General features: G+C 31.8%; 3 protein-coding genes across 3 annotated transcripts; 2 read left to right on the top strand and 1 right to left on the bottom strand.

The window, feature by feature from the left end:
• Positions 1-220: 220 nt before the first annotated feature.
• LOC113519166 (procollagen-lysine,2-oxoglutarate 5-dioxygenase) lies at positions 221-16,108 on the bottom strand. The gene is made up of 13 exons (XM_026904224.3): positions 15,519-16,108; positions 14,619-14,850; positions 13,537-13,712; positions 13,138-13,305; positions 12,310-12,506; positions 11,099-11,352; positions 9,969-10,193; positions 6,571-6,709; positions 4,692-4,874; positions 2,888-2,992; positions 2,464-2,610; positions 2,015-2,129; positions 221-1,080 (listed from the first exon to the last, which is right to left on the bottom strand). The coding sequence occupies exons 1-13, from the start codon at positions 15,598-15,600 to the stop codon at positions 911-913; spliced, it is 2,193 nt and encodes a 730-aa protein (XP_026760025.1). The 5' UTR covers positions 15,601-16,108; the 3' UTR covers positions 221-910.
• On the top strand, positions 7,657-9,901 carry LOC113519187 (immunoglobulin domain-containing protein oig-4-like). Its single transcript, XM_026904245.3, has 4 exons — positions 7,657-7,896; positions 8,258-8,329; positions 8,619-8,768; positions 9,585-9,901. The coding sequence occupies exons 1-4, from the start codon at positions 7,786-7,788 to the stop codon at positions 9,741-9,743; spliced, it is 492 nt and encodes a 163-aa protein (XP_026760046.1). The 5' UTR covers positions 7,657-7,785; the 3' UTR covers positions 9,744-9,901.
• A 4,490-nt stretch (positions 16,109-20,598) lies between the features above and the next one.
• LOC113521326 (guanine nucleotide-binding protein subunit beta-2) lies at positions 20,599-27,382 on the top strand. The gene is made up of 9 exons (XM_026906844.3): positions 20,599-20,765; positions 21,201-21,346; positions 21,897-22,030; positions 22,532-22,697; positions 23,511-23,596; positions 24,121-24,236; positions 24,915-25,041; positions 25,937-26,023; positions 26,592-27,382. The coding sequence occupies exons 1-9, from the start codon at positions 20,697-20,699 to the stop codon at positions 26,696-26,698; spliced, it is 1,038 nt and encodes a 345-aa protein (XP_026762645.1). The 5' UTR covers positions 20,599-20,696; the 3' UTR covers positions 26,699-27,382.
• Positions 27,383-27,453: the final 71 nt, after the last annotated feature.

The raw sequence follows: 27,453 nt of genomic DNA, 5'->3' as shown, positions 1-27,453 counted from the left end.
ATGTGACTTGTTATCATGGTCTATTAAAGAATATTATAAATGAAAACAAAAACCACAATTAATTAACATTTTACTCGTGACTCCAAAACCATGTTTACATGTAAAAATTTATCTCAATTGCACACAATCGACAAAAACTTTCTTTACAATAATTTCATATACCTTTCTACAAATCATAAATCGTCATTAGGATTCGGGTTAAAAAAAGAAAAGAACCAAGTAATCTTAAAATTATATTTACCTGACATACCACAATTCATCATACCATAATACGTTGACAGGTTTTAAAAATACAAGTATCTTTGGCTATTCGAGTACATAACAAATATAGCTTTATATGTGATAGTGAGTCTTAGAAGACTTGATATTGTGTAACCTACGTTTCTTGTTCCTTATGATATTTGAAGACAATAAAATTGTATTACTAAAACTATAAATAAAGTAGACAATGAAGCCATAAAATTAATATTTTAAATTAAATAAAGTAAGTAAAAAAGAAACTTGACCAACAAAAAGAAAAATTTTAACAAATTGAAATTTAATTTTATAAAGCGAATAGCACTTCAGAATCGACCCCAATGTATTCCGATGTCATGATAATTAAAATATAAACTAATCAGTAAAATAAACATTTAAATTAAAAGAAGTTTAGAAACATGGTCTGTATTTTATAATAATAATAATAAAATAAAAATATTTTGTTACGTATTACTGGAATACTTATATATATAGAGGCAAGATTGGTGACATACACGCATACATACTTTCATACTTGTAGTTTACCTCAATGCCGATTTACAAATTGCACAAAAAAAAACAATTATCTTTTGAATTAAACATTTTAATTTAATTAAAATATATTAATGCGTGAAAAAGTGAGCTTTTCACGTTTATTGTAATAAGAACTTATTTACGGATCAACAAAAGAGATCATAATGTATCTTGTGCCTTCGGTGACGAGCAGGCCCTCGTGATAGTGCGTGAGCCGTCCAGGGTGCATAAGGAGCCAGCCTTGCTTGGTATCGCGTACAGAACAGTTGTAGCGGATGAACCGGCAGCCCCCACCTTCATAGTCTACATCTGTATTACAATAGAATAAATTAGAATGATCAAGTATTCACAAAGGAATTATTCTAAAAGGAAGAGTGGGCGAGTTCATAAAATGTAATCGATATTAGGCCAGAGGGAGACTTTGTACAAAAGTCGATTGCTTGGGTACCTCTGTACCATTCGTGTTTCAACCGTGAAGCATCTGTATTTGCATGGCTGTGTTTTGGTTTGAAGGGTGGGATATGGCGTGAATTTACTGGGTACAGAGGAATAACACCTGAGTCCTCAGGAATGGCAACGCATGGGGGGTATCGTGGATGAAACAGTATACTCTGTTATGTCCATGGTACTGCTCATGTCTATAGGCAACGGTTACAACTTTCCATCAGGTGGGCCGTCAGCTTGTTTGGCATTCTAAGTTGTATAAAAAAAATGAGGCTCTTTCGACAAGTGATATAAATATTTAGAATATAAAACAACTATTAATGTTGTTAATATTATAGTAGTAACAAATTAATATTATAACTAATCTGCTGAACTAAACTACTGATATCTTTAAAGCTAATTATAATAAACAGTTTACTATTTAAGAAAATTACATATTACATTACTACGTTTGAATTTTGAAAGTAGGAAAATTAATAATTTGAAACTTCTAAATGGCCTATCAAAATAAAACATATTTATTAATTTGGACAAATGTTGTACAGGCATTTAATTTCTGTTACTGTAATGAATTAAGATAAGGATTTATATAAACAATGAAAGAAAATATAATGTGAAATTAATATGTAATTTTCTTCATATTGTTAAACATTTGCACGCTGACATAGAGTCAGAATGTATATGGGACATGTAAACCTATTTCATCTAAAAATTATCTATGTTCTAGCAAAATAAATTAATTTTATTTCATGCACCAGTTTAAGTTAGACACAATATTATATTAGTAAAATATACGTACGTGGTGTATTCAGTGCCAGATTAATTGTGTAAGTAGAAGAGTCATGGTGAGGCCGCAGTGACGGCTGCTCGTCGGGACGATAACGCACCACGAAGTTCATGAGTGAAACTGGAGGCTGTAAATCAGAGGCGGTTAAAATAAATAAATTCTAGCTTCAGACTTCATAATTAAAGAAATCGTTGCTTATTCTGCCTTCTTTGTTAATTATTTGACTTATTGACACCTCAGTTGAAATTTTATATATATATATATATATATATATATATATATATATATATATATATATATATATATATATATATATATATATATATATATCGCGAGTAAATCTGGCACATTTAATAATATTAAAATTAACAAATGGACTTTGAAGTAATTTTCACATAGTATCACTAATAATTGTAATGAATATGTGTAAATATTAAAATTATTTCAGAAACTATACTAACATTGTGATAATATCCTGTAAACACCATCTCCTGGAGTGGTCTCACATACTCCTTTAAGATGTACAGCCATTGCTTGTCGAGACCTACTTGCTTCATATGGATGTCTCGAGTGGGGACTGCCTCGTAACCACCCTCAAGACGATTATCCTATAAAAAAAAAAAGAAACAAACATAAATAGGTGACCGACTCACTTATTGGAAATATGTCGTACACCAATTTTGGCAGATCATATCATTCAAATATTTAATACTAGGTTAAAAATTTTAATGATCATTTCCCAGATGACACGGTCACATGAATGGTTTGGTGTAAAAGCCACAAAAACCTATTTTGACTCATGTTCTATTAAAAAAGTGATAAAATTTTATAAGTATAGTGATTGTTAGACCTTGTCCAAAAATTATAATGACATTAAAAACTTACACGATTGGAACCATCGCTCCATTGGCCATAAGCTTCCATAACTTCGATCCACTCTACGCAAAAACGCTTTGACATCATAGGGAACCAGTAGACATCTGGACAAGGCTGTAAACAAAGATATATTTTTTAATTAAATATGTATAAATAATAAATTTTAAAGTCACACATAGTAGGTTTTGATGTTTTAGATTGAATTCCTGATCAGGCCAATATAGAAATAGAACTTATTTAAATTTTCAATTCTGGTTTACTTGTAACATGCCACCATCTAGATTTTCTGTCACTTTCTAATAGCATATAACATTCTTGACAGTTTATGTATTAGAGAATATATCTACTACTCGTATTATGGTTGAAATTCTAATATTTCATAAAATGGCATGCATCTACGGCATAGTAGTACTTGGCGAATATCATAATACTGAATATAATAATTTCGAACATATAAATGAAACATATGATAATTCTCTACGTTTACTTATTAGTATATGTTCTGAAAGCCAAAACTCACAACCCGATACTAAAACTCTCTAACTAGTATAAATCACTTTATGTAACGCCTCCTTCTAATTGATTTCCTATGTAGAGATTTGTTAATTTAATTACATTGTTATTTATGTTTCATTTTCTAATTTATACTTTATTCTATTACGATAGAGTAGTAGAGTTTACATTGGGTTATTTACAGGCGTTAAATCGGCGACGAAAACTGACTTATTTTGTTTACATGAAGTCAACGGCCTGACACCAAAAATATACAATGGGAATTTTAATCCACACTGACGCACTGGCTTAATGTCAATATACACAATAGACGTAGGTGGCAGCTATGTGCTGATCAACAACACTGATTTGTCTCGAGTTTGGAGCAACCGACTCGTTGTAAACTTGTCTTTATAGACTAGCAGATACCAGAGGGAGACTTTGTACAAAAGTCGATTGCTTGTGTATCTCTGTCCCATTCGTGTTTCAACTGTGTAGCAGTTGTGTTTGCATGGCAGTGTTTCGGTTTGAAGGGTGGGATATGGCGTGAATTTACTGGGTACAGAGGAATAACACCTAAGTCCTCAGGAATGGCAACGCATGGGGAGTATCATGGGCGAAACAGTATACTCTGTTATTTCCATGGTACTGCTCATGTCTATAGGCGACGGTTACCACTTTCCATCAGGTGGGCCGTCAGCTTGTTTGCCATTCTATGTTGTATAAAAAAAATATAGCATCGAAATAAATTTTTTATACAAAGTGGCAAAGGAATCTGATAGAAAATGCTGGGCCTTGCTGTCTCATGCGTGTAATAAAATAAAACATATAAATTTGTTAGCTACTTGTCTAAGGGCTTGGACACATGTATTTTTCATGTGGATCCAAATCTTAGCATCAGTATTTGCGAACAGATATGATATTGAAACCTTCAAGAAAAGAGTAAATTTTGTTCTTCCTAAGGCTGGCAATGGCAATTTCTTTGAAGTTGCTGGTGCCTATGAGTGGCGGTAATTACTTACTATCAGGTGGCCCGCATGCTCGTGGGGGTCACTTGACGGGTCGTTGATAGCCCCATTGCTAGCAATATGCCCTATTAGGTCGACATCCACGTGGTTCCCCCTGGAAACCATCGTGAACAATTATTGTTGAATTCGTCAGGATGGGCTAACTGACCTGCTTCATCCTCACCTATCATCCTTCACTGGTGCCCCGTCGGTATATACCGATAGCGATGGTGAGGTTACCATTTCATTATCACCCATTAAAAAAAAGCCGAATGCTCTCGTCGTATGTTATAAAAAAACGTAATTACACTCACCATCAAGTGTTTTCTGTCTGGAGCGAAATTGAGGGAGTAGTTTTCGTTGAGGTAACGGTTCTCCCATTCAATCTTATTATCGAGCACTTGGTACACGTCAGGGTGAGTGCGGCTGATGTCATATGTTTCAGGGTTCACTAGATGGCCGAAGTCCAACTCGTTGCTGACATGCATATGAATGCCCTATTTTATTTACAAATAAAAATTAATATGATTTTATTATAACCTTTCTATTTTTATATTTTAATTATTGTTATTTATTTATAATATTTCATAATTGAATTTCATAATTTAAAAACTTTACGGTAGGTTTCTGAAATGGACATATAAAATGTTTTTGTCATTAGGCCATGAATGCATTGTGTGATCGAAGAGAATTAAAAATGTTGAAGTAATAGTAAATCGTATATCAGAAAACCATACAACAAAATAAGTGTCAAAATAGATATAAAATACATTATATATAATTAAAATAATAAAACTGTATTTTTCAAAAATAAAACAAAAATTTTAAAAGATTGTGGCGAAACCAATTATTTTTATTCTTAACTACTGAATTGATTTTAATAAAATTTTCTAAATCGGTTTACAACTGACGGTGATATGAGGTAACAAACATAAAAAAATACAATCGAAAAGATTGGCAGGCCAAGTCGACAGTAATATATTTAAGGTAATAAGAGCAATAAAAGTCAAAACAATATTTTTTCGAATTTTTGCTTGTTTGTTCCGACATCACGTAAAAACCTAAACGTAAAAATTGGATGTAGCTATCACAGTTATATTCTTAATAATCAAACTTATATTCGGTGTGTTTTATCTTGAATTCATTAGTTTTCCTTCTTGCAAAATGCATTCGTACAACATCGCGGACAATAGCAAGTATATGTACAAGATGATAAAATATGATGTATCATGCATTTTTATTTTAACTATTCAATATATCTAAAGTGCGTGATAATGTTATTTACGACAGTTACCACTTTCTATCAGGTGGGCCGTCAGCTTGTTTGAAATTCTAAGTTGCATAAAAAAAAATTGTATCATATTACTTTCATAAGACAAATACAACACGTTTTATTAAAATTATTCACGAGGTACAATTGCATTCATCTATATCTATAAACAATGTCACTGGTCACGTCTAACAATTTCTTTACATATCATTTTGGTTAAGTGCCTCTGTCTCTCTATTATCAATTATTGCTTTGTACCCATTGACCAATTGTTGACTACTTATGCTATAAATGTTTTGATTTCAATAACACAACGACTACTGAAACATATTGTTATCATCTCCTGTATGGATTTACTCTCCTAGTAGTTTATGGGCGGGAAATTGTATTGTTAGTAATATATATTTAAAGTAGATTCTCATTTTAATATTGTATATACCAATTAAACACAACCATAGTTAGTAGTTGTGTGATAGTAGCACACCTTAGATTATATAAAGACAGAGTGCCTCCATAGAAATGCTTCCAGAAAAACAGGTCAACTTTATCATACAATTTTGTGTGATAAATAGTTATGAATGAATCCTTTATAACTTCTATATTATTATACTTATAATTTCTGCACTTTTTTTAATGAGTAAACACTACTTTTATTTATTAAATAATACGTTAAGATACATTATATGCGTATACTTACGCATAAAACGTATCTTGATACGCATAATAGAACACTGATAAAAGAACGAGTTAGCTAATTTGACAATTAGCGGACTTAAAGTTGACCCGTTTTTGAGACTCGATGCTCTATCTATATAATCTAAGTAGCACGAATGTACAATCACGGGGGAATCGAAACTAAGCTATATGTGTGAGAATATCTCAATGAGTTACAAAATGTAATAATTTGATACAAATATACATACAAGATTCCTAAGACTGAGACAGAATGCCATATCCGGGTCTAGTTCCTCTTTCGAGTATGTCAGCACTTGTGCAGGTTTTCTCAATGTAGACACTTTGGCCAGGTAACAATTAGTGATAAATGGTACATTCCATATACCCCTGAAAGTACAAATTAGGTGTTTTATGTAATTTTAAAAACGTTTAAGTTTTTAAAAAAGAAATTAATTGTGATAAATAATTTTCTTTTAAATAAACTTCGTAACAAAAAACAGGAGCTATATGCTTATAAATATGATTTAAGTTTTTTAACTTTTGAGAAAAGTGGCTCTGCATTGATTAGAAATAAAATCCAATATCATAGAAAATGGTGAACGTGAATACCGTTTAAAAATATTCACTTCATTTTTAACCATTATAAATATTTGACCCATAAAATGGCAAAATATCAGCAATAGATTTTTAGGAATTAACACTATAATATCGGCAATGTTTATATTTTCATTATTTATTTATTGTTTGTAAGTATCTTATTACTATTTATGTACGTTTTAGAGTCACTTGTTTCAGAATAAAGTCAAATTTTGTTTTAAATATAACCTATAATGAAAAAAGTACAGATCTTACAGGAGGCGCCTCCTTAAGACACCCTGTTTGAAGTGACAAAACTCAAGAGATTCTCTTAAAAAATGCAACGTTCTGAAGATCAGTTTTTGAAAATTATATTGTAGTTCATAAATTAAATTGATTAATAAATTGAGCAAGATATATATTATATTACTTTGTATCTAACTATAATATTACAGTTGCAAGTTTAATAATAAAAACTATATAAGAATGCAATTTTCAATATATCATAACTTTTTCACTCATGACGCTTTTCTTTATTTGCTTCAAGAACCAAAATATTACGTAAACAACATCCCTTATCGCATTGTTTTGATAGTCTGTCTTTGCACCGGGCTCCATTAGAACATAAACATCCAATTTAAAGTATCGCTGTACGAAATGCGAAAGGAAATGACGAGTGCCATATATCAAATAGGGGAGACAAGGGCCCTCCTGCGAGCACCTCCGTTATTAGTCAATTGAGAGATTGGCGCGGAGAGAAATCGCCGACACCACCAGTTGCAATCGGACCCCTCACAAGAACATACCAGAACATCTAATCCTTACCAAGTTACATTTCATGGGTTTTAAGTGACCAAGCAACTTGGAGGAATCTTTAAGAGATACAAATGTTGCTAATGAAGACGAAGTTGTTCTTAGGGTTACTTGTATTGTACTGGTTTCTTGCTTCACCGGCAGAAGCAAGACGTGGACGCGCCAGGGGCAGAACTAAATCAAAGGTAAAAAAATCTACACATTTTTCACGCATATACCTGTAACATCACCAAAGCCTAACTGTGCCAAGCGTGGCATCTACTAGCAAATCTCCTCAAGAGAGAGGCCTATATTCAACAATGAACATTTAACGGCCGAATTGATGACGATGATGATACCTACAACTATTATAAATTTTAACGTTTTACCTTATAAATATAAAACTATCAATAAAAAGCTAATATAGCACCCCCTGAAAATATAATCAATAATATGGAAAGTATGACGTAAAATATAGCTCTAGGTCCCCATAAGGCCTGGCAATGAAGACAGATAAGGTAAATACAATTTATAGAAACAAAGCTTAAAATGAAAGCATATTTTCAGGTGCAAATTGGTTTACCAATCACTGGAAAATACAGAGATCCAGAATCAGATCAGTATTACAACAGCAATGATGTAAGTACAGAAAAATGTTACATTATTTGTATTAAATACTAAATTTATTTATCTATGTACCTAATTATTAATATAATGGTTCCTGTAATTTCAATATACAATAATAATCAATCTATAAAAAAAACCAAAGCGCTATAGCGAATGTATTAAATGAGTAATTAGTGAATAAAGACAGTATTACCAAAATAATAAAACTGCTAAATTGCTAATCTATTTAGGGCATTATTCGAGTGTTCCAACGACCCCGTTGTTTAGGTACGCAAATGAAACACTGTTATTTTTATTTCAGGGAGCAAAGATTTTGCTCGCATCGCATTTCGATCTTGAATACGTATTGGGACATAAAATTGCATTTTTGTGCATAGCTAAAGGATCTCCTCGTCCGCATATTACGTGGTTTAAGGATGGAGTTGAAATATTTGCTCACCACTACTTGCACGTAAGTAATAGATATAAGGCGATAATTATTTAATTATATGTATTAACATTGATAATTCTTTGATTTATCTACTTTCATCCTGGTCCGTTATCGATATTGCGTTATCAGCCTATATTCTGAATTGATTATAACTTTTAATAGAATTTGGTTTATACAGAAATATTTTAAAATTTATAACATGAATATAAATTAAATATTTTATAACATGGTACAGCCAATTATGTGTACATCTCTTACTGGTGTGCATATATTACCACGTCTATATTAAGTATTGTATTATAACAAACTATATGTAACACTGTTGATGTACCAATAAATAAATAAATTACCTAAGTTCAAATGGCAAATATATTTTCTTGATCTACAAAATCAGTGATCTAGATACTTCTTACACTTAACACACACTCGTGACATTCGAGTGAGAGCTCAATAAGTCCAATTATCTCGCTCCGCGACAGTCCTATCGGTCAACGAAATATTGGGCTAATAATAACGAACGATATGAACAATGCGGCCCACGGCACTAAACGATATTATTATTAATTTATATATTTATCATTTCGCATATACGACTGTAACACAGTTAATTGTACATAATATATGAGACTTAATCTTTAGTCACGCTTCTGCTAAATTAATGTTTTAAATTTCATTTCAAAATGTAGATCCCAAAATGTGGCTCATTTATTAATTTATATCTTTATAATTTCCGCGTATATTTAATTTACACAGTTGTAATTGTACATAAAATATGAAGCTTGGTCTCTAGTTATGCTTTAGCTAAATTAATGCTTTGATTTTAATTTGAAAATGCAGATCCACGAATGGCCAATTGGAGAAGATCGGGTGAAGTCCAAAATTGAAATTGATCCGGCGACACAAATGGACGCTGGCGTGTACGAATGTACAGCCGACAACATGTACTCTATCGACCGACGTTCTTTCAAAACGGACTTTTCCATCGCCTTCGACTGAGGAAGATGGCAGTTTTTAAAATTCAAAGACAATATTTTGTCTGATTTTTTTAAGATTCTGATTAGTAATGAACATCAAATTTTTATTTGTTTAATATTATACTAATCATGTTGATGGTATATTTTATGAATTACATAAATATGTTTGAGTTACATATATATTATTGTATCAATTTTTAATATAGCATATTCCAAACAAAAAGATAAAATATTAAAGTGTACATACCTGATAACTTTATGTACTATGTCCATGTAATCAGAGGATCTGGCATAAAATCCAGCAGAATTGATCGCGCCCCAGAAGTTAGACCAAGCCTGGCCAGGGCGTACCAACATAGGGGCAACTACATCATATCCAGAAGATAATAGATAGCGCAGAGTATTTGGTTCCACTCGAGATAGACTGTCAATGGAGAATAGGTAGTCGCATACACTGTTGATGCAGCGTTCTCTAAAAAAAAAAGTAACATTCAGAAATAGGTATTTACGGTAATAGGCCAGCAATAAAACCGAGGTTATATTATTGACTTCTTTAACTGATAATCTTGGATCAGAGTTTGAATTTGATATGAAAAAGACAAATTTTAACGTATTTTTTTTTTTGTGTGTGACTAGCATCTTATATATGTCTTTTAAATTATTGTTCTCGTGAATTTTTTTTTTAATATTTTTACTTAAACGTTATTTTTTTTATTGAATGGCTTTATTATTCGTCTTATTGTGGTTCTATATACTTTACGCATTTAATATATTTGTTTAGATAGTATATAATATTATATCATTTGATGATGATAGACTTGACTTAAATTGAAATTATTTATAACTTGTATACTAAGAGAGAACATAACATAATACCTACGAAGACACCTAAGAACATAATATAAAATCAATATATAAATTAAATTTATAACATATAATCAAGATATGATGATGGAGATCATGTGAATGACTTTTAAAACAAAAAAAAGTGATGTTGAAACATTGTTACATTGGTTGTTACACTATGATACGACATTAATTAGGAACCCGTCTGTACAAATTGTATTGCAGCAGTCCTCGCGCGCGCGGTTTCAGTTCGCTCCATAAAATTCCGTGACTCAAGTCATGGTTGAATGTGTCTGTTTGTATGTACGTGAGTATACAGCAAGTAATTGTATTATTAATAATTGTTTAGTCGTTTGTGAATTGTGTATGATCTTGACTACGCAATTGTTATCAATACGTTTTTTATCAGTAAAAATGTATACGTGAATACTAAAAATAACTTTGTTTCTATCCCGGAAAATACTATGTAAGTGTATAATATAAAACCGCATGTATATACAGTTAACTAAATAATAAAAAAGTATAAATTACTTTGCAATATTCCTGGCTTCTGCTTCGGAAATGAAATCATTCGGTTTAATGCGCTTAGCTGAAGCAAATTTTTTTGAGTACGCTTGGTAGAATTCATCAACTTCCGTTTCATGATATTCCACATTATTCCGCAGCAAGAGATGTATCTTCGACTTTGGATAATCGGTATCAAGTAGCTGTTGCAGGAATTCCTCTAAGAACGGTGTGGCCTGTTCTATAAATACTGCCATCATTACATTAGGCAAATCATCCTCCTGGAATTAATACGGTTAGATGTATATGTACGTATTTTTTGTGTACACATCTATAAATACACACAGGGTAGAGAAAATGAACTCACGTGGATGAAGTTGTGAGAAACAGGTATGAAAATATCAGGAGCTACACAGATTTTGGCAGCAAGACTACACTCCTGTTTTTTTTTTTTAACGGATGACAATGGAGTGGTAATCCTACCTGCGCAAACGGTATATGCTGGCGGGATACCAGTGAGGAATGATAGGTGAGATGAAAAGGCAGATCAGTTAGTCTATCGTGATAAATAATTCTCAATTATACAGTACTATCATACCTACTTGTTCAATAATTAGTCCATTGCCTTAAGGTTGTCTTGAAAAGATTGCTCTTAGCAATAAGACCGCTTTACTGTACTTATATAATTGTATCATTGTGTTTGTAAATTGTCTTGCTTGTTTCCTATATTGTATAATACAAATAAAGTATACTCATTCATTCATTCAATACACCAGGAATTCAGCACGATGGTTTCCAGAGAACCACGTGGAGGTTAACCTAACAGGGTATATTGCTAGCAATGGGACTGGTATTCGGCATTACTAACAATCCCTTTCCCCCATTCCTCAAACTAACCGTGGTCATCTGCAAAGACTCTTAAATGTTTCCGGAAGTCTCATAGATTCGTCATACGCTAATAATAATTATGCGAAATGGTTTATTTTTTGTGATACTTGCGCTGGTGATAATGGAATGGTAATCCTGCTTGCGCTATCGGTATACGCTGGCGGGATGAGTGAGTGATGATAGGTGAGGATCAAAGCAAACCATTTAGCCCATCGTGACGAATTCCATAACAATTAACCACGACACTGACACTGATAGGGTATATTGCTAGCAATGAAATTGTTAGATCCCATTATGAATAATCTCTTTCCCCCTGTTATTATTAATATAGCAATGGTTATTGCACTTACATTCAGTTTTATCTTTTTCTCAGAACACAGTGCGCATCCTGTTGCAAATGACCAGGACCGTGCTAAATAATTGCCCAGATGGTTTAGTGTGAGTTTAGATGGACCATTACCATGTACAATAAGAGGCCGCTCTTTCGTTGCTACATTCTCTATGTACGGCCATTCCTCTGTTGTGTTTATTTTCAGTTGAACGTCAGCTAAAAAAATATAAAAAACAATATGATAATATTATACATTGACAAATCGAATTAAAAGATAACTTAGTAGTTTTTTTAACTACTGGCAAACGAATTTATCTTATTATATGTGAAAAAGAAAGTGGTAGGTATTTAAAAAGTGCATTTCTCGTCTACAAAGAAACTTCATACTTGCTTTCTTATACCACTTGGATGTAAAGAAGCTTACGACCCACCTAATTAAAAGTAACGACTTGTAATACTTTTTTCATTAGTTCGTACATTATGCCGCGTTAGAAATTACTCTTCAATGCGAATCGCTACACAGACGAATTATTACTTTACGGCAGAAACAGGTGAGAAAATGGTAGTAATCAAAGCGAGCTCACAAAACTACCACTTTATGAATTTTAACAAACTATCTACTCAGGATACTTTGACAAACTTAAATCCATGTATTAAATAAATATTATTTCTTTTTCTCCCTTTCCAGCCAAATTAATTTGAGAAACGATAGACTCACCCAAATATAGAGGGAATACAGAAATAAAAAGAATGCGAAAATAGAAAAATATACTGTGTCAATACTAAATAAAAAGATAAAACGAAATAACAGTAAAATACAAAATATAAAATTTTAATTGATACTTACATAAAGCTCCATTTAAATTTTGGAATATAACAGCATTATGATCTAGAGATATTTTCAATGAATTTCTCATAATTTTGTCCAAATAAACTTTTGTATAATACAGCTGATCATCATCTTTATCATTAATTGTCTTGTAATTTACTATCTCTGAAAGCTCTGGTAGATATCCTAAAAAGAATATATGTTTTTATAGAGATGTGAAAACAATGATCACCAGACAATGGATTATGAAATTATAAACATAAGTGTACATTATATTTATAATTTACATGTAACATGTGTCATCATTATTGTTCTATTCAGGATGTGTGTGAGAGTTAGATGTGACTAAATTAGATTATAAAATATAACTTGAATAATCTATATTATTATAATATTATAAAAATTTACTATATTTACCAATAAATCCACCAGAATTCAAATAAGGGTTGGCAACTTCAGTTTTGGGGTATTGTGAGGCTAACTTGCTATCTGGCCAACAAAATTGCTCTGCAGAGAATAACACTCTAGTGTCCGGGAATGACTTAAATTTATTAATGATTTCCTCTAAGTTTCCAAGGAACATGACATCATAACTAAAATAAACAGATTAATATTATAAATTAAGTGTCAGTAATAATAACATATATTATGATTATTATATTAATATTATAAAGAGGAAAAATTTGTTGTGTATTTGTAATGGATAATCTCCAATACTATTTAATCAATCTCTCAGTTATAGAAAGCTAGTTTATCAGTGAGTAACATAAGCTATACATTCTTTTTGAAAATTCTATCTATCTAATGCGAAGCAAGGCAGGGTCATAAGTTAATCTTATAAATATAAAAGTGAAATTGTTTGTTACTTCTTAGAACCTTAATGGCTTCAGCAATCACCATGAAATTTGGTATATATATAAGTACTATATGAGATAAAAGAGGACATAAAACTACACTATATCCTAGTCACTGTAGATATCCCAGTCCAGCAGATGAAATTGTGGATAAGAGCTAGTATCTTCATATAATGATAAGCAATGTAAATGTATTGCAAGTATTTAATATTACCCAGTACAATATCTTCAAGTTTAAGCCAAAACTGATGAGCCACACAAAGAGAATCTAATATATTTTATAAACATAACTCAAGTATGTGATTACCAATCTATATTTGGCAAAGATACATAATTGAGTAGTTAAAATGAGTGCAATGAGAACTATTGGGCACATTGACAATCTATCATTGCATGTTTGCCATCCAGAAGTGGTATATTTCATTGGTATTCTGCTTTCAAAATCCATGTATATAAAGTAATCGGAGAAGTCTAATGTACTGCAGTTAAATTTTAATACTGTGTTTCTAAAATATTAAAAAATATTTCTAAAATATTTTTTAATATTTTAGAAACAGCAATATAGATTTTATTTTGGAATCATTCTCTTTAAATATAAAATAAATTTTAATTATTTATGAGAATAATACACTTTATTTATTATACCTGTCAGTAAATAATACTAATTGATCCTTATTTTCAGATTTCATCATTTCATTCACTTTATCTTTTAGCAGATTGACTTTTTGCCCACCACCAGCATAGTTCATGTCACCACCATTCCATTGTTCCCCTCTGCCTAGAACCTCCACTTCAATACCATATACTTTTGCAGATCTGAGAAACCTTTCCAAGCCATGGTTGTCTTCAGTTGCTACAGTTAATACAGTGATATCATCTACAAAAAACAAGATATGGTTAAAAAAGTTAACACTAAAGAAACTTATTGATAATATTACTCAACAGTATAAAACAATAAAAAGACATGACAATAGTAGGAAAAAATGTATATTAAATATAGCAGTATACAACCACAAAGAGAGAAAAAGAGAACTATACTATTACAATCGCTGAGCATTTAGCATAGAGTAATGAAGTACAGAGCTGAGCAGTTATTAAGAAAATAAATGTAATTATATGTATGATATAAATGTACCTAAACTATGTTTTAGTAGTTTTTAAACTACATATCCATGAAAAATGGACAAAAATCAGATAAAAAAATGTAGATATTTAAGTAGTTGTTATAAAATACAGTCGCCAAAAGCAAAATTATACAAAATTGATTTAATCATATCCTACTCTTTTTAAAGAATTTTAAATCGTAATGTATGGAAAAGTTTGTTGATATAAAATATTCATTTCACAATTTAATATAAATAAAGAAAACTCAACATAAAAGTTTAAGTGTTAATAAGGTAACAAAATATATTAGAAAATTAATATGAAAATTATTAATTAAATAATTTAATTAGACAGATAATAGATAAGATTGGTTATAATTATATCAATTGAAGTAAAATTAATTACAATATATAACCATTTAAAGGCATATTTCTGTCTTACCTGCATTTATTATGTGACTAAATAACAAAATTATAAGTGCAATAATTTGTTTATGAAATATTAACTTTCCAGATTCCTCCATGACCGAGTTCAATGGACTTCCGCGCACTGGTTACACTGCGGCTCGTAAAATAGCGGCCGGCTAAAGAAACACTCTTTTATGATCGTGTTGGTCCAGATATTATTATGTGCTCCCGCTTCGGAAGCGATAAGATTTCAGTACATGACGTTGGGAACTAAAAGATAACAGCGACCGTTTCCTCCCGTTGTTCGATCATGACTGACTGCGTTATTTTACTAGTCAGATGAGATCATTCTGACCGCGCACATATGTTTTTATATTTCACTGATGAAAACATTAATTTAAAATGTATAACAAACGGTCTCTGAATGCACGTACGCACCAACTATTTATTAGTTTAATTCTGTATACTATGCTGAATAGAAACTGAACCATACATGAATGATGGTAAAGCTGAAAACTTATTATTGTTCTTGACTCACACTTACAAAACAAACAAAATCATGCTTCAATAAACAGAATGTAAATAAATCAATGATAAAACGGGATGCAATTGCAATGAACTGAACAATGACATTTAAGACGACCAACAAACGATGTTTAGCTGTCAGTCTTACCACAGATTGACGCTTGATTGACGGCAAAATTTACCTGATGAAAATACCTGGGGGGGGGGGGTAGTAATGGGTCCAATTGACTCATTGCTAATAATACACCTTATCAGGTCGACTTCTACGCGGTTCACCCAAGAAATCTTCGTAGTATTTTTTTCATGGGTGATGATGGACTAATAACTCTGCCTGCGCTATTGGTATACATTGGTGGGGCACCAGTGAGTGATGATAGGTGAGGATGAAAAGACAGGTCAGTTAGCCAATCGTGATAAATACACTTGGAATTCAGCACGATGGTTTCAAGGGGACCACGTGGAGGTCGACCTGGTTGGGTGTGTTGATTTATTAAAAGTTATTTGGAATTGATGATTTTTGAATGGATGAAATTGGAATGGTAACCTCGACTGCGGTATTGGTTTATATTAGCGAGATACCATTAAAATGAGGGATGATAGGTAAGAGTGATTTCAAGGTATTAAGCTCATTGTGAGTTGTGACCCTATCACATCGCGCAGAGGTCAACCTATCAGGGCATACTAGTAGCAATAGGACTGCTAATTCGTTTCGTTTAGTAAAGAAGTCTATTTTCTAAATTGGTTCGATTGATAACTGAACTGCAGATATCATTTACCCAAAGCAACGTATTTATTATTGCGCTTATAAGAGGTGAGATTTCTTATTATTATGTAATAATAAAAGTGTGATTGAAGTTCTTTGACTTATTAAAATTGAATTATGGTATCAGGGTATTAATCACAGTATTTTAATAAGCCCTACGAAATATTTCTTTTTTATTATCTTATATTTATTGAGTAAATATATTGTCTTAAATTTGTTGTAGTATGATTCAAAAGAGATTTTATTTTATTAATAGTTTGTTATTTTTTCTTAAAATAAGACTACAAGTTTGTTCACTCATTTAAGTAAGTATACAATTTTTGTAATATTTTGTTATTATTTTGACATACCCAAAGAACAAGAGCTAAATATTATATATTTTTTGTTTATTAATTTTTATTTAAGTACATTTTGACATTACATTAGACTAACATACATTTCAATTCGTAGGCTTTAATAGGTGAGCTTGGTTTATTATGACCGTTGGTTAAAGTTTTTAAAATGATAATTTTTGACTATATTGAATTAGAAAATATTGATTTTTACATTCATTACTGATAATAAATAAATGATAGATAAAGAATAATACTGTTTTATTTTTCGTACACTTTTACTTGTTGAAATACCAACGTTTTAAATTACATAGGCCTTATTTATATTAACTAATTATCGTAATTATTATATACATAACGTTGTAGTCAATTGTACCTGTTATTATAAATAAATTAAAGTGAATGCTATGCATTTCGCAAAAGATGTTATCCATATACGTGTATATAGATGTAAAAAGTTATTACTTACGTTTGTGCAATAGATTATGTTGTTTACAATTATCATCTTCGCTACTTTTGGTACAAAATTCTTGTGATGTACCGGGCCTGAGAGCTATCCACATAGCTAATACCCAACAACAACATTTTAGCGGGAAACACCGGTGTTCTAGCAAACCCATGTTACCACTAAAGCTTTCGGGACAAGACTGCTGCAACTAGATTGATAATATCCATCAAATTGATTATAACGGAAAAAGTGAGAGCTATTCTCTATTGAACAGTGAACTGCAGAAAAAAACTATTATACCGTGAAATGAAAGTGTCGAATAAAATTGTAAAAGAAAACTTCGGGGACCGCAACATAACTGTAATTCCGTTTGATTTTGTTCAGTTAAATTCTTGAACGATGAAAAACTAACCAATTACTAATAACGACTTAGTACTAAATGTATCGTAATCCAAGTTCGCATGCAACGAACTTAAAAAAAAATGTTTTCATAATGAAGAAAGACATGTCTTAGTATGCATGAGTTGTACCAAGGAACGTCAAATAAACCTGTTGTACAGGTTTTGGTTATACTTTTCGGTACGATATAAAATACCTACCGCATACACATATGTCAATGAATATACTAAATAAAAAAAAATTATATATATGAACTGATCTGGAATAAAGCACGATGGTTTCAAAAGGAGACCGCGTGGAGGTCGATCTATCAAGGCATGTTGCTAGAAATTACCTTTAATCCTTTAATTATTCAATTAATTACCTTCCCACAGCAGGTATGTGTTAGGTGCAAATTTGTATTGCAAATCAAACCGCTCTCGGGTACTGTCGCAAGGGTATCTATTCTCAACATATTCGCATATTGTATTCTGAATGTAACATACGACATTCAAAGTTACTTTTTATTATATTATTTTAAGATTTAATTTAACATAAAACATTAATCCTATCAATCAATATAATCGTGGTGTTTACGCGATATATTAACAACGTATTTTTCGTTTTATATGTTTGTATCATTAGGGATCACTTACTTCTTTCATGGTTTTTAGGCGTATCATATTATATAAGGCATATCAATAAAAACTTTAAACATAAATTATTTATATACATAGCAATATAGTAATTTATAATCAATTAGATAAAAATAATAATAGTCATATAACAATTACATCTAATTTAATTTTGGTTATATATATCGAACGATCAATTTTGTATACTAATTTATCGTCTACTTGGATACCAAAATAGTACTCCGTACATACTTCGTGGAATCACATAATAGCCAGAAGGAAAGCATTTTTGATGTAGCGACAAATATCTGAAAGTTGCCACAGTAGAGTTAAATAAGAAAAAAAAGAAAAAAAACATTATTTATCATAATACAAATATAACCAATCTACTTTTAGAATCATCAAGTTCATAAAAAATATATCGAAAGCCGAAAATTTTTAATAAATATCTTTTTATAAAATCCACTACTACTCACAGCTTGATCATATCCTTAAATACATATATTTATGCTCAATTATGCAGTATTCATAGCAATAGGTTTGTTAATCAATCACGTTTAAATAGCCAAACGGATTTAAATAAAATTTGGTTATATCCACTAGATACTTTATATAATATATATTAAAGCGGACTGTAAAGACTTGAATAGGACTTTATTACTCTTGAAAAATACTGACATAAGCGAACAAGTACAGACAAAATGAGGATTTACGGAGTATTCTTGTTGAAGACAGCCTGGAGCTGCCCAGAATGAGTTGTCGATCGTCTTAGGTTCACTTTTAGCCGCAAATTTGGATGATCGCATTAGTTATCATTGTTATAATTATTTGTTGCGAAATCAATAAAAATCACCGATATTTGTTGATTTTCGAAAATGTTATAATTTTGGCAACTTTATGCGGCTGCTTTCGTTGACAGATTGAATGGAAAGGAAGGTGCAGGAGATTTTAATGTGTTTGTTTTAATGTTCTAACATGTAGGGACTAGAACAAGCTAGAGGTTTACATTCAGAACTTTTAATTTAGGCATAGTTGATGGCATCCAAGCATTCGTTATTGGTATACGCTGGTGAGGCACTAGTGAGGGGTGATAGGTGAACGAAATGGGTTAGATAGCCCATCGTGACGAATTCACCAGGGGTTAACTACGATGGTTTTTAAAGGATACAACAGAGAGGTCGACCTGGTAAAATATTCATTTATTGCTAGCATGGAGGCCCTTAGTCGCATTACTAACAATCCTGTCCCCTCTTCCTTAGAAGGATGTTAGATACCTTAGCTCTGTGCAGTTGCCGTTTATAAATATCAATATATTGAATAATAAACGGTGCTTTGAAATGACAGCTTTAATATTTGTATTCGTTTTGGAATCCAAGCTATTGTAACTTGGATAAAAATAATAAAAAGATTAGGTGAAAGTAATAAAATGTAGGCCGTCGTCACACAGTCACGCTTCAGTTAGCTACACTTTTTTTACCATGACGAAATAAAATGTCGCTATAGGAACTTATGCCAATCTATAGAATTAGAATATAGAAAAGAATAATTGTAAATACGTATAAATGTTTTAAGAAATGAAGAAAATGTTATTATGCGACTATAACACACATATTACGTAGGTACTCAAATAAAAATAGACAATGATTTAAAAATATACAAATCGTTTAAAAGTACTTAATCAGTAAACTGTATACGTAGATAACATGTAACAATGATTTCTTTTTTATCTAAATTTATAATATTTGTCAAATAGAGTAAAAAAACCAAAATAATTTTCTATTATAATTTAATGAGCATATCTTTGATTGAAGTTATCAGCATGTACTAAACTATTAGACTCTTAATAAATTTTTGTCTATCCAAAAACTAATAGTAAGTGCTCGGATATTTTAGTAGTAATAAACAGAGTATGTATCCTTTATGAAAAAATATAATATGAAACTATGTCAAATAGTGGTAAGCACATATACAGCTTCAGTTGCACATTAAATGGAAATCCAATTTGTGTAATACAATTAGAAGAAGAATCTACAACATTAGCTCAAAGCCATTGAGAACGTAGCCTGCTTGACACGCTTCAAGTAACGCTATATTGACACAACATCATTAGATTTCTAAACTAGAAGGAGCCATGCCGAAAGAAGATCCTGAAGCTACAGCCCTCAAGAAGGAATTGACTGATTTAATTGCTAAAGTTAAGGTATAGTACGATCATATACTAGAAGTGAAGCGTAAAATTTTTGTTAAATTAAATATTAAATAACTGAGCAGGTTTTAACGAAATTTAATATACGAATTGACATTATTATTATCATCGCATATTTATACTTTCCTTATTATTTCATACGAGCAAAAGCGTAAGCTAAAACAATTATTTGCTGGCTTACAAGGCACAGGTTACCCTAATTTGTAAGTCAGGACAAAAAATATGTAACAGTGCAACCCATTTGTTAATAAAGTTTTATTATTATTATTATTTCAAAATAACAGTAACTGTCTGACACCACCAATAATTCACTGTTTATAATTAATACTATATCGTGTGTATTGACACTATATCTGGGTTATAAAGAATAATATTTAGAATGGTTTGGAATGATTTAACGCAAGTTTCAATTTGTTTATTATTATACAGGCAGAGCAAGAAAAAGTAGCGGATGCAAAGCTAGCAGAAAAATGTGGAGATATGGGAGATGTCTCAAAGATAAGACTAACGACAAAAAAAACGTTGAAAGGGCATATCAATAAAGTAAACTCCGTGCACTATAGCGGTGATTCAAGGTACGTGAACCTAATTATAATTTTATAATTGTATGAAATGTATTCGATGGTTAGCTACCACGTAGTCAGATTTTCGTTAATATGTGGCTAAAGCTCTTAACTGTTAGATAAAATACGAAACAATATTCTTTTTAGAGAATTATAGGACTTAATTATTCAACTGTACATAATTTATGCTGTGCGATATAACAAAGAAATTAAAGTTTAGCAAAGCAATTCGATTACGTGTACCTATTATCTAATTTATGCTTACTAACACTAACGCCTAATTTTACACTACTCTACGAGTATGCATTTGCGAACTGCATAATTGCAGCTATATATCAAATAAGCTATGCTTTGAGAGGACAACTAAAAAGAAAATTGATATTACCTACAAGAAAAATCTATTACGGAATTGTGTAAAATAAACCACTTTGTTTACGACACAACAATTGCTGCAAATATTTTCCACCTCGTTGAATTGCTAAGATGTCTCATTCAATTGTCTATACAAGTATATTGAATATCTATAAAAATATTGGAAATGAAATAAAGCTATATTCCACAGACATTGTGTCACGGGTTCGTTGGATGGGAAACTTATTATCTGGGACACGTGGAGTGGCAACAAGGTTCAGGTCATCCCATTGCGTTCCGCTTGGGTCATGAGTGTGGCCTTTGCACCTTCTGGAAACTTTGTGGGTAAGATTATTATTAACTGATTTATTTATATTTATAATAGATATAAGGTTATAAAAAAATGTACATAAGCGGACTTATCCCTTAATGGGGTTTCTTCCAGTCAACTTTGAGAACCTGAAAGGTTATATATATATATATACATACATACATACAGATATAAGTATAGATATAATTTGGGAGGGAATTCAGTCTGAAATTAGTCTAGCAGCTTGCACAGTAAAAGATTTGGTGTAGATATGGAAGTTGTAAATAGGTAATTCCAATGTATGATATTTTAGATAACACACACGGGGATCAAGAAATTTAAAGGAAAATCTCTCTCGGATTACTTTATTACTTATCCAACGTTGATTTCTTATTTTATTCTTTCAGAAGGCAGGAAATCTTTGTTAAGTACTTTTAAATTTTTAACGATGAAGTTATATTAATATTTATGTACCTAAATGTAAGTGTCAAATGTTTGTAATAAAAAAAAGTAGTAATGATTCTATCGTTTTTAAGCTTGTGGTGGTATGGATAATATGTGCACCGTATATGATGTGAACAATCGTGACTCCACTGGAGCGGCTAAAATGGTGCGTGAGCTAGCTGGTTACGAAGGTTTCCTCAGCAGTTGCCGCTTCCTCGACGATACACATATTCTAACTGGATCGGGTGATATGAAGATGTAAGTTTGGATACTTATTTTCCTTTTAGAAGTTTGTATTCATTCTACTTACAAAAATCGTTTGCTTGGGCACCTCTGTCCCATTCGTGTTTCTACCGTGAAGCAGTCGTATTTGCATGGTCGTTTTTCGGTTTGAAGGGTGGGATATAACAGTAAAACAGGGTACACAGGAGTAACACCTGAGTTCTCAGGAATGGCAACGCTTGGGGATATCATGGGTGAAACAGTATATTCTGTTACGTCCATGGTACCGTTCATGTCTATAGGCGACTGTTACCATTTTTCATCAGATAGGCCGTCAGCTTGCTTGCTATTGTACTTAGAATGCATAAAAAAAATTCTCTTACGACATGAAATTAGAATTATTAACAATTTGTATGAATTATGCAATTAAAACATTTGTACACACTATGTTTGATCGATACTGACTTGCTTTTCAGGTTTATACAGTTGTTAGATTGCTAACTAATACTTACCTTACGAGTTCACTGGTTCACTGGTTCTTATAAAAAGGGAACAACTTTTTCTTAAAGTACTCGTAATAATGTTCTCTTAAACATTTGTATTTCGAAACCATCTTACTACTAGAAACAAAAAATATTAAGATAAAACATTAAAATGAAAAAAAAAATGAACTCTTTTCAAAATTATGCGTTCCAAGTCCAAAAGGTGACCTGTATTATTGTTATGAGATATACAATACATTACAAAGGTCATTAACCAGTTCGTACATGAGAGGCAGTTTTATTTATCATTCTTATTATTAAAGCATCTTAATTATTTAGATATATTTCAAATTATAAATTCTTACAGATGCATTTGGGATCTAGAAGCTGGAAAAAGGAATATGGAATTTGATGCTCACGCTGGCGATGTTGTCAGTATTTCTTTAGCACCAGGTACTTAAGTCAGTACTAAAAGACATCTAGACGTTAATTATAAGTACTATTTATGTATAAAGAAAATTTTTATTACAAGAGAATTATTTTTGAACTACGGTACTCTTTTTTCCAGTCAGTAAATATATGCTAGTCGCGCAGACAAAGTCGCGGGTAAAAACTATTACTTAAATAATTTATAAATACACTTTTAATAATAAGAAATGTTGAATTTTAATAGTAAGAATTGTCGCGGTAATGCTACCATAATATTGATTTTTCAATGCACCCGTGTGGTTTTTAGGACAATTATTTTCAATGTAACTAGCTATATCTTTTTTTATTGCGGTTTTGCCCAGTAATCAGTATATACAACATCCTATATGTTAAGCAAGGACATACTTTATTCGTGTACCAAATTACATTTTAATACGTCCAGTAGTTTTTGCGTAAAAGAGTAACAAATATCCATACAAACTTAGGCACTTATATTACTCAGGGTGAATTCTTAAGGAATAAATTAAAACTTTATTCTATTTTCACAGATATGAAAACGTATGTGACTGGATCAGTAGATAAGACTTGTAAGTTGTGGGATGTTCGAGAAGACAAAGCGAAGCAAACATTTTTCGGACATGATGCTGATGTCAACAGCGTTTGCGTAAGTTTTATGTATTTATTTACTCTTTATTATAAAAATATTAAAAAAAAAAAACATTTTACGCTTCAGACATTAACTCTTCACTACTGAATATAGGCCTCCCCCTATTGGCTGGTTTTGACAGTAGTCGACACGCTTGGCAGGCGGATTGGCAACCGTAGGCTTTGTTGATTTTTAAAAGGGACGCTGGTTATCTCTCGGCCATTAAGTTTCCTTAGTCACCTCTTACGATACCTACGGGAAACGAAAGGGTAGCCCATTCTATGCCGGGACCACACGATAATATATAAATATAATAGCATGAGTAAAATTCATGCAATACATGAATAGTCTGCTTTCTTTCCCGTGGGTAGCGTAAGAGGTGACTAAGGGAACATAATGGTCGAGGGATAGGCAGCAGCGTCCCTCTATGCTTGCCAACCCTTCTGCCAAGCGTGGCAACTACTGGAAATACTCCTTTTGTAGGGAAAGCTTATGTGCAGCAGTGGATAGTTAACGGTTGAAATGATGATGATGATGACATCCAGACTGCATGCATAATTTAATATATATTTTAAGTGCTGGATATATAAGGATATATAAGACTATAGTAGTACTAAATAAATTACTCACAAATCTTATATTTAATATTACATTGTATAGGTTTTATCAAGCCACTATCTACTAATTTATTTCTAGTACCACAACAGTGGACAAGCGTTTGCGACTGCATCCGAGGACAAGACTGCAAGGCTTTTTGACATTCGCAGTGACCAGCAGCTTGGACATTACACGCCGCCCGGCAACAGCGGATTCACTAGTTGTGGTTGGTATTTATTATGTTATATCTAACTGAGTATTTATGCAGAGAATACAACCGATTTCGAATACTTGCAATTAAGGGGAAAAGGATCGTTAGTTATAGAATCTGACACAATTGCTAGCAATATGCCTTAAGAGATCGACCATTACGCGGTTCTCTAATTATCATGGTTAATTATTGATGAATTTGTCACGGTGAGCTGATTGGTCTGTTTTCTTCTTTATCTGTCATCTCTCACAGGTGCTCCGCCATCGTATACCGATAGCGTAGGCGGGCTCACCGTTTCAATTTCACCCATTTAAAAAAAATACTTGCTATTATATTTTTATTTAAAAAATGATATTATTACTTAATCGAACTGCTATGAAAATATATAATCTAATCATTAAATATGGAAATATATAAATGCCTATCTACAATGATTAATTAATGACATATCATGTTGCTTGATCATAATGTTAATTTGGATTCCTTTATTTATTTCTAGCTTCCCCAGCTGATTTTCGCGAAAAAAAAACTCTTATAAACTGTATCAAGAAGTAGGTAGTAGAGATTTGTTAAAGCATGTACTTGTAAATAAATAGTTATTTTTTTTTTTTGATGGGTGAAAATGGTATGGTAACCCCGCCTGCGCTAATGGGATACGCTGGCGGAGCACCAGTGAAGGGTGATAGATGAGAATGAAAACAGGCCAGTTAGCCCATCATGATTAATTCATCGGGAATTAACCATGATAGTTTCCAGGGAGAACCGCGAGGAGGTCGACCTGGCTGGGTATATTGCTAGCAATGGGATTCTCAGTCTCTATTACTAACAATCCCTTTCCCCCCCAAAATAAATAGTTATTGGTTAATACATATCTATTATTACTTTGTTATGATCACTTTCTAACAAACAGGTCTATCTCTAAGTGGGAGATACCTGCTAGCTGGTTCGGATGACAACGCAATACATTCCTGGGATACACTCAAAGTCACTCATACTGGTAAATTTTTTTTATAGTTTTTATATTCTACTGTATCCAGTTAATTTACCATGATTATCACATCAGCCGTTAACTGTCCACTGCGGAACATAAGTCTCCCCATACAGGGGGTTTTGGCAGTAATTGCTTGATAAGCAACACGCTTGATAAGAGGGTTGGTAATCGCACTTAGGCTTTTGGTATTGTTTAAGAGGCACGCTGCCTATGATGTTACTCTTATCACCTCTTATGACATTCATAGGAAAGGAAAAAGTGACCCATTCTATGCCGGGACCATATGGCACGGCAAATACTTTATATTAATCTAAAATTTAATTGTGTAGATAAAGTTACATATTTGTTAAATTTTAATATAGCAGAGACCAAGGAAACTGCTGCTTAACCATTGTAAAGAAACAAAGTTAATTTTGATATAAACGTAGTTATTGATTATCATTTTCTAAATTGAGCATTGGTAGAAGCATACTCTTTCTATTAGTTTTTGATCTCAATATCTATGGTTGACTGTTATCATAAACTTATTATTTATTTTTAATTCATCTCACTTATCAATAACAATTCTTATCAGGAACACTGAATGCTCATGAAAATCGAGTGACGTCGATTTCATTCGCACCGAATGGCATCGCTCTTGCGAGCTGCTCATGGGACCAGAGCGTCAAGGTTTGGGGCTGAATACTACGGTTAAACAGGACTGTCTCTCAATTGTCTAACGATTTTTTTTAATAATAATTATAGGTAATATATAGAAAATGCCTAGATTAACAGACAAAGACATTTTAAAGTATACAAATGCTTATATTGTGTCAGGGTTGGCAACATTATTTTCATATTTTCCTCATATATATAGAAATATAATTAATCTGAAGCATTGGATTGGATGCTGAAATTGTGCCTTATATAAGGTAAAGGAGCGTTACTTAATTACATAGGGTTGCACAGTAAATCTCACATCAGAATTTTGTTTTTATTTCTCTGAAGTGAAAAAATACATCAATAATATCAAATAAACTATTTAAAATCCCACAAAAAGGGGAATGGAGTCATGATACCTGATATGTTGTAGGGTGAAATTTAAAAAGGAATAGAAGGAAGGGAGGAGGCCGAATTTTTTAAAATAGTACCTCACGTAATTTTTGTGTGTCGTCTAAAATAATAGCCAAAGTAATGAATATTTAAAATGGCAGCAAAAAATTCGCTCCTGTATTCAGATTTACTTACATTTTAAAACCTCACCTACTGAATGTCATAAAATACCAGACAAAAAAATAATTACCAAACCTTTATCATCAGTGAATATATTTTAATCCTTTACATTCTTGTCACTAATATTAACTAATTAAAATTGTGTTTGATAAAGCGATGTTTTATTTCTCTTACATGATAATATTTTATACCTACGCATACGCGGATATTCTATGGAATTATTA

Source organism: Galleria mellonella, unplaced genomic scaffold (genome assembly GCF_026898425.1).
Source record: "Galleria mellonella isolate WM207_F2 unplaced genomic scaffold, CSIRO_AGI_GalMel_v1 utg33, whole genome shotgun sequence".
NCBI classification, from domain to species: domain Eukaryota; kingdom Metazoa; phylum Arthropoda; class Insecta; order Lepidoptera; family Pyralidae; genus Galleria; species Galleria mellonella.
The sequence above is the reverse complement of the archived record's forward strand: the minus strand, read 5'-3'. Positions and strand labels throughout refer to the sequence as shown.

Bases quoted from the DNA above. Each gene is read 5' to 3' on its own strand.
- LOC113521326 (XM_026906844.3), top strand. From the start codon at position 20,697: ATGCCGAAAGAAGATCCTGAAGCTACAGCCCTCAAGAAGGAATTGACT. The intron at 20,766-21,200 runs GTATAGTACGAT...ATTATTATACAG, and splicing joins ATTTAATTGCTAAAGTTAAG to GCAGAGCAAGAAAAAGTAGC. The intron at 22,031-22,531 runs GTAAGATTATTA...ATCGTTTTTAAG, and splicing joins ACCTTCTGGAAACTTTGTGG to CTTGTGGTGGTATGGATAAT.
- LOC113519187 (XM_026904245.3), top strand. From the start codon at position 7,786: ATGTTGCTAATGAAGACGAAGTTGTTCTTAGGGTTACTTGTATTGTAC. The intron at 8,330-8,618 runs GTAAGTACAGAA...TTTTTATTTCAG, and splicing joins AGTATTACAACAGCAATGAT to GGAGCAAAGATTTTGCTCGC. The intron at 8,769-9,584 runs GTAAGTAATAGA...TTGAAAATGCAG, and splicing joins TTGCTCACCACTACTTGCAC to ATCCACGAATGGCCAATTGG.
- LOC113519166 (XM_026904224.3), bottom strand. From the start codon at position 15,600: ATGGAGGAATCTGGAAAGTTAATATTTCATAAACAAATTATTGCACTT. The intron at 13,306-13,536 runs GTAAATATAGTA...TATTCTTTTTAG, and splicing joins GAATTCTGGTGGATTTATTG to GATATCTACCAGAGCTTTCA. The intron at 1,081-2,014 runs GTACGTATATTT...ATTGTAATACAG, and splicing joins TCTGGCACTGAATACACCAC to ATGTAGACTATGAAGGTGGG.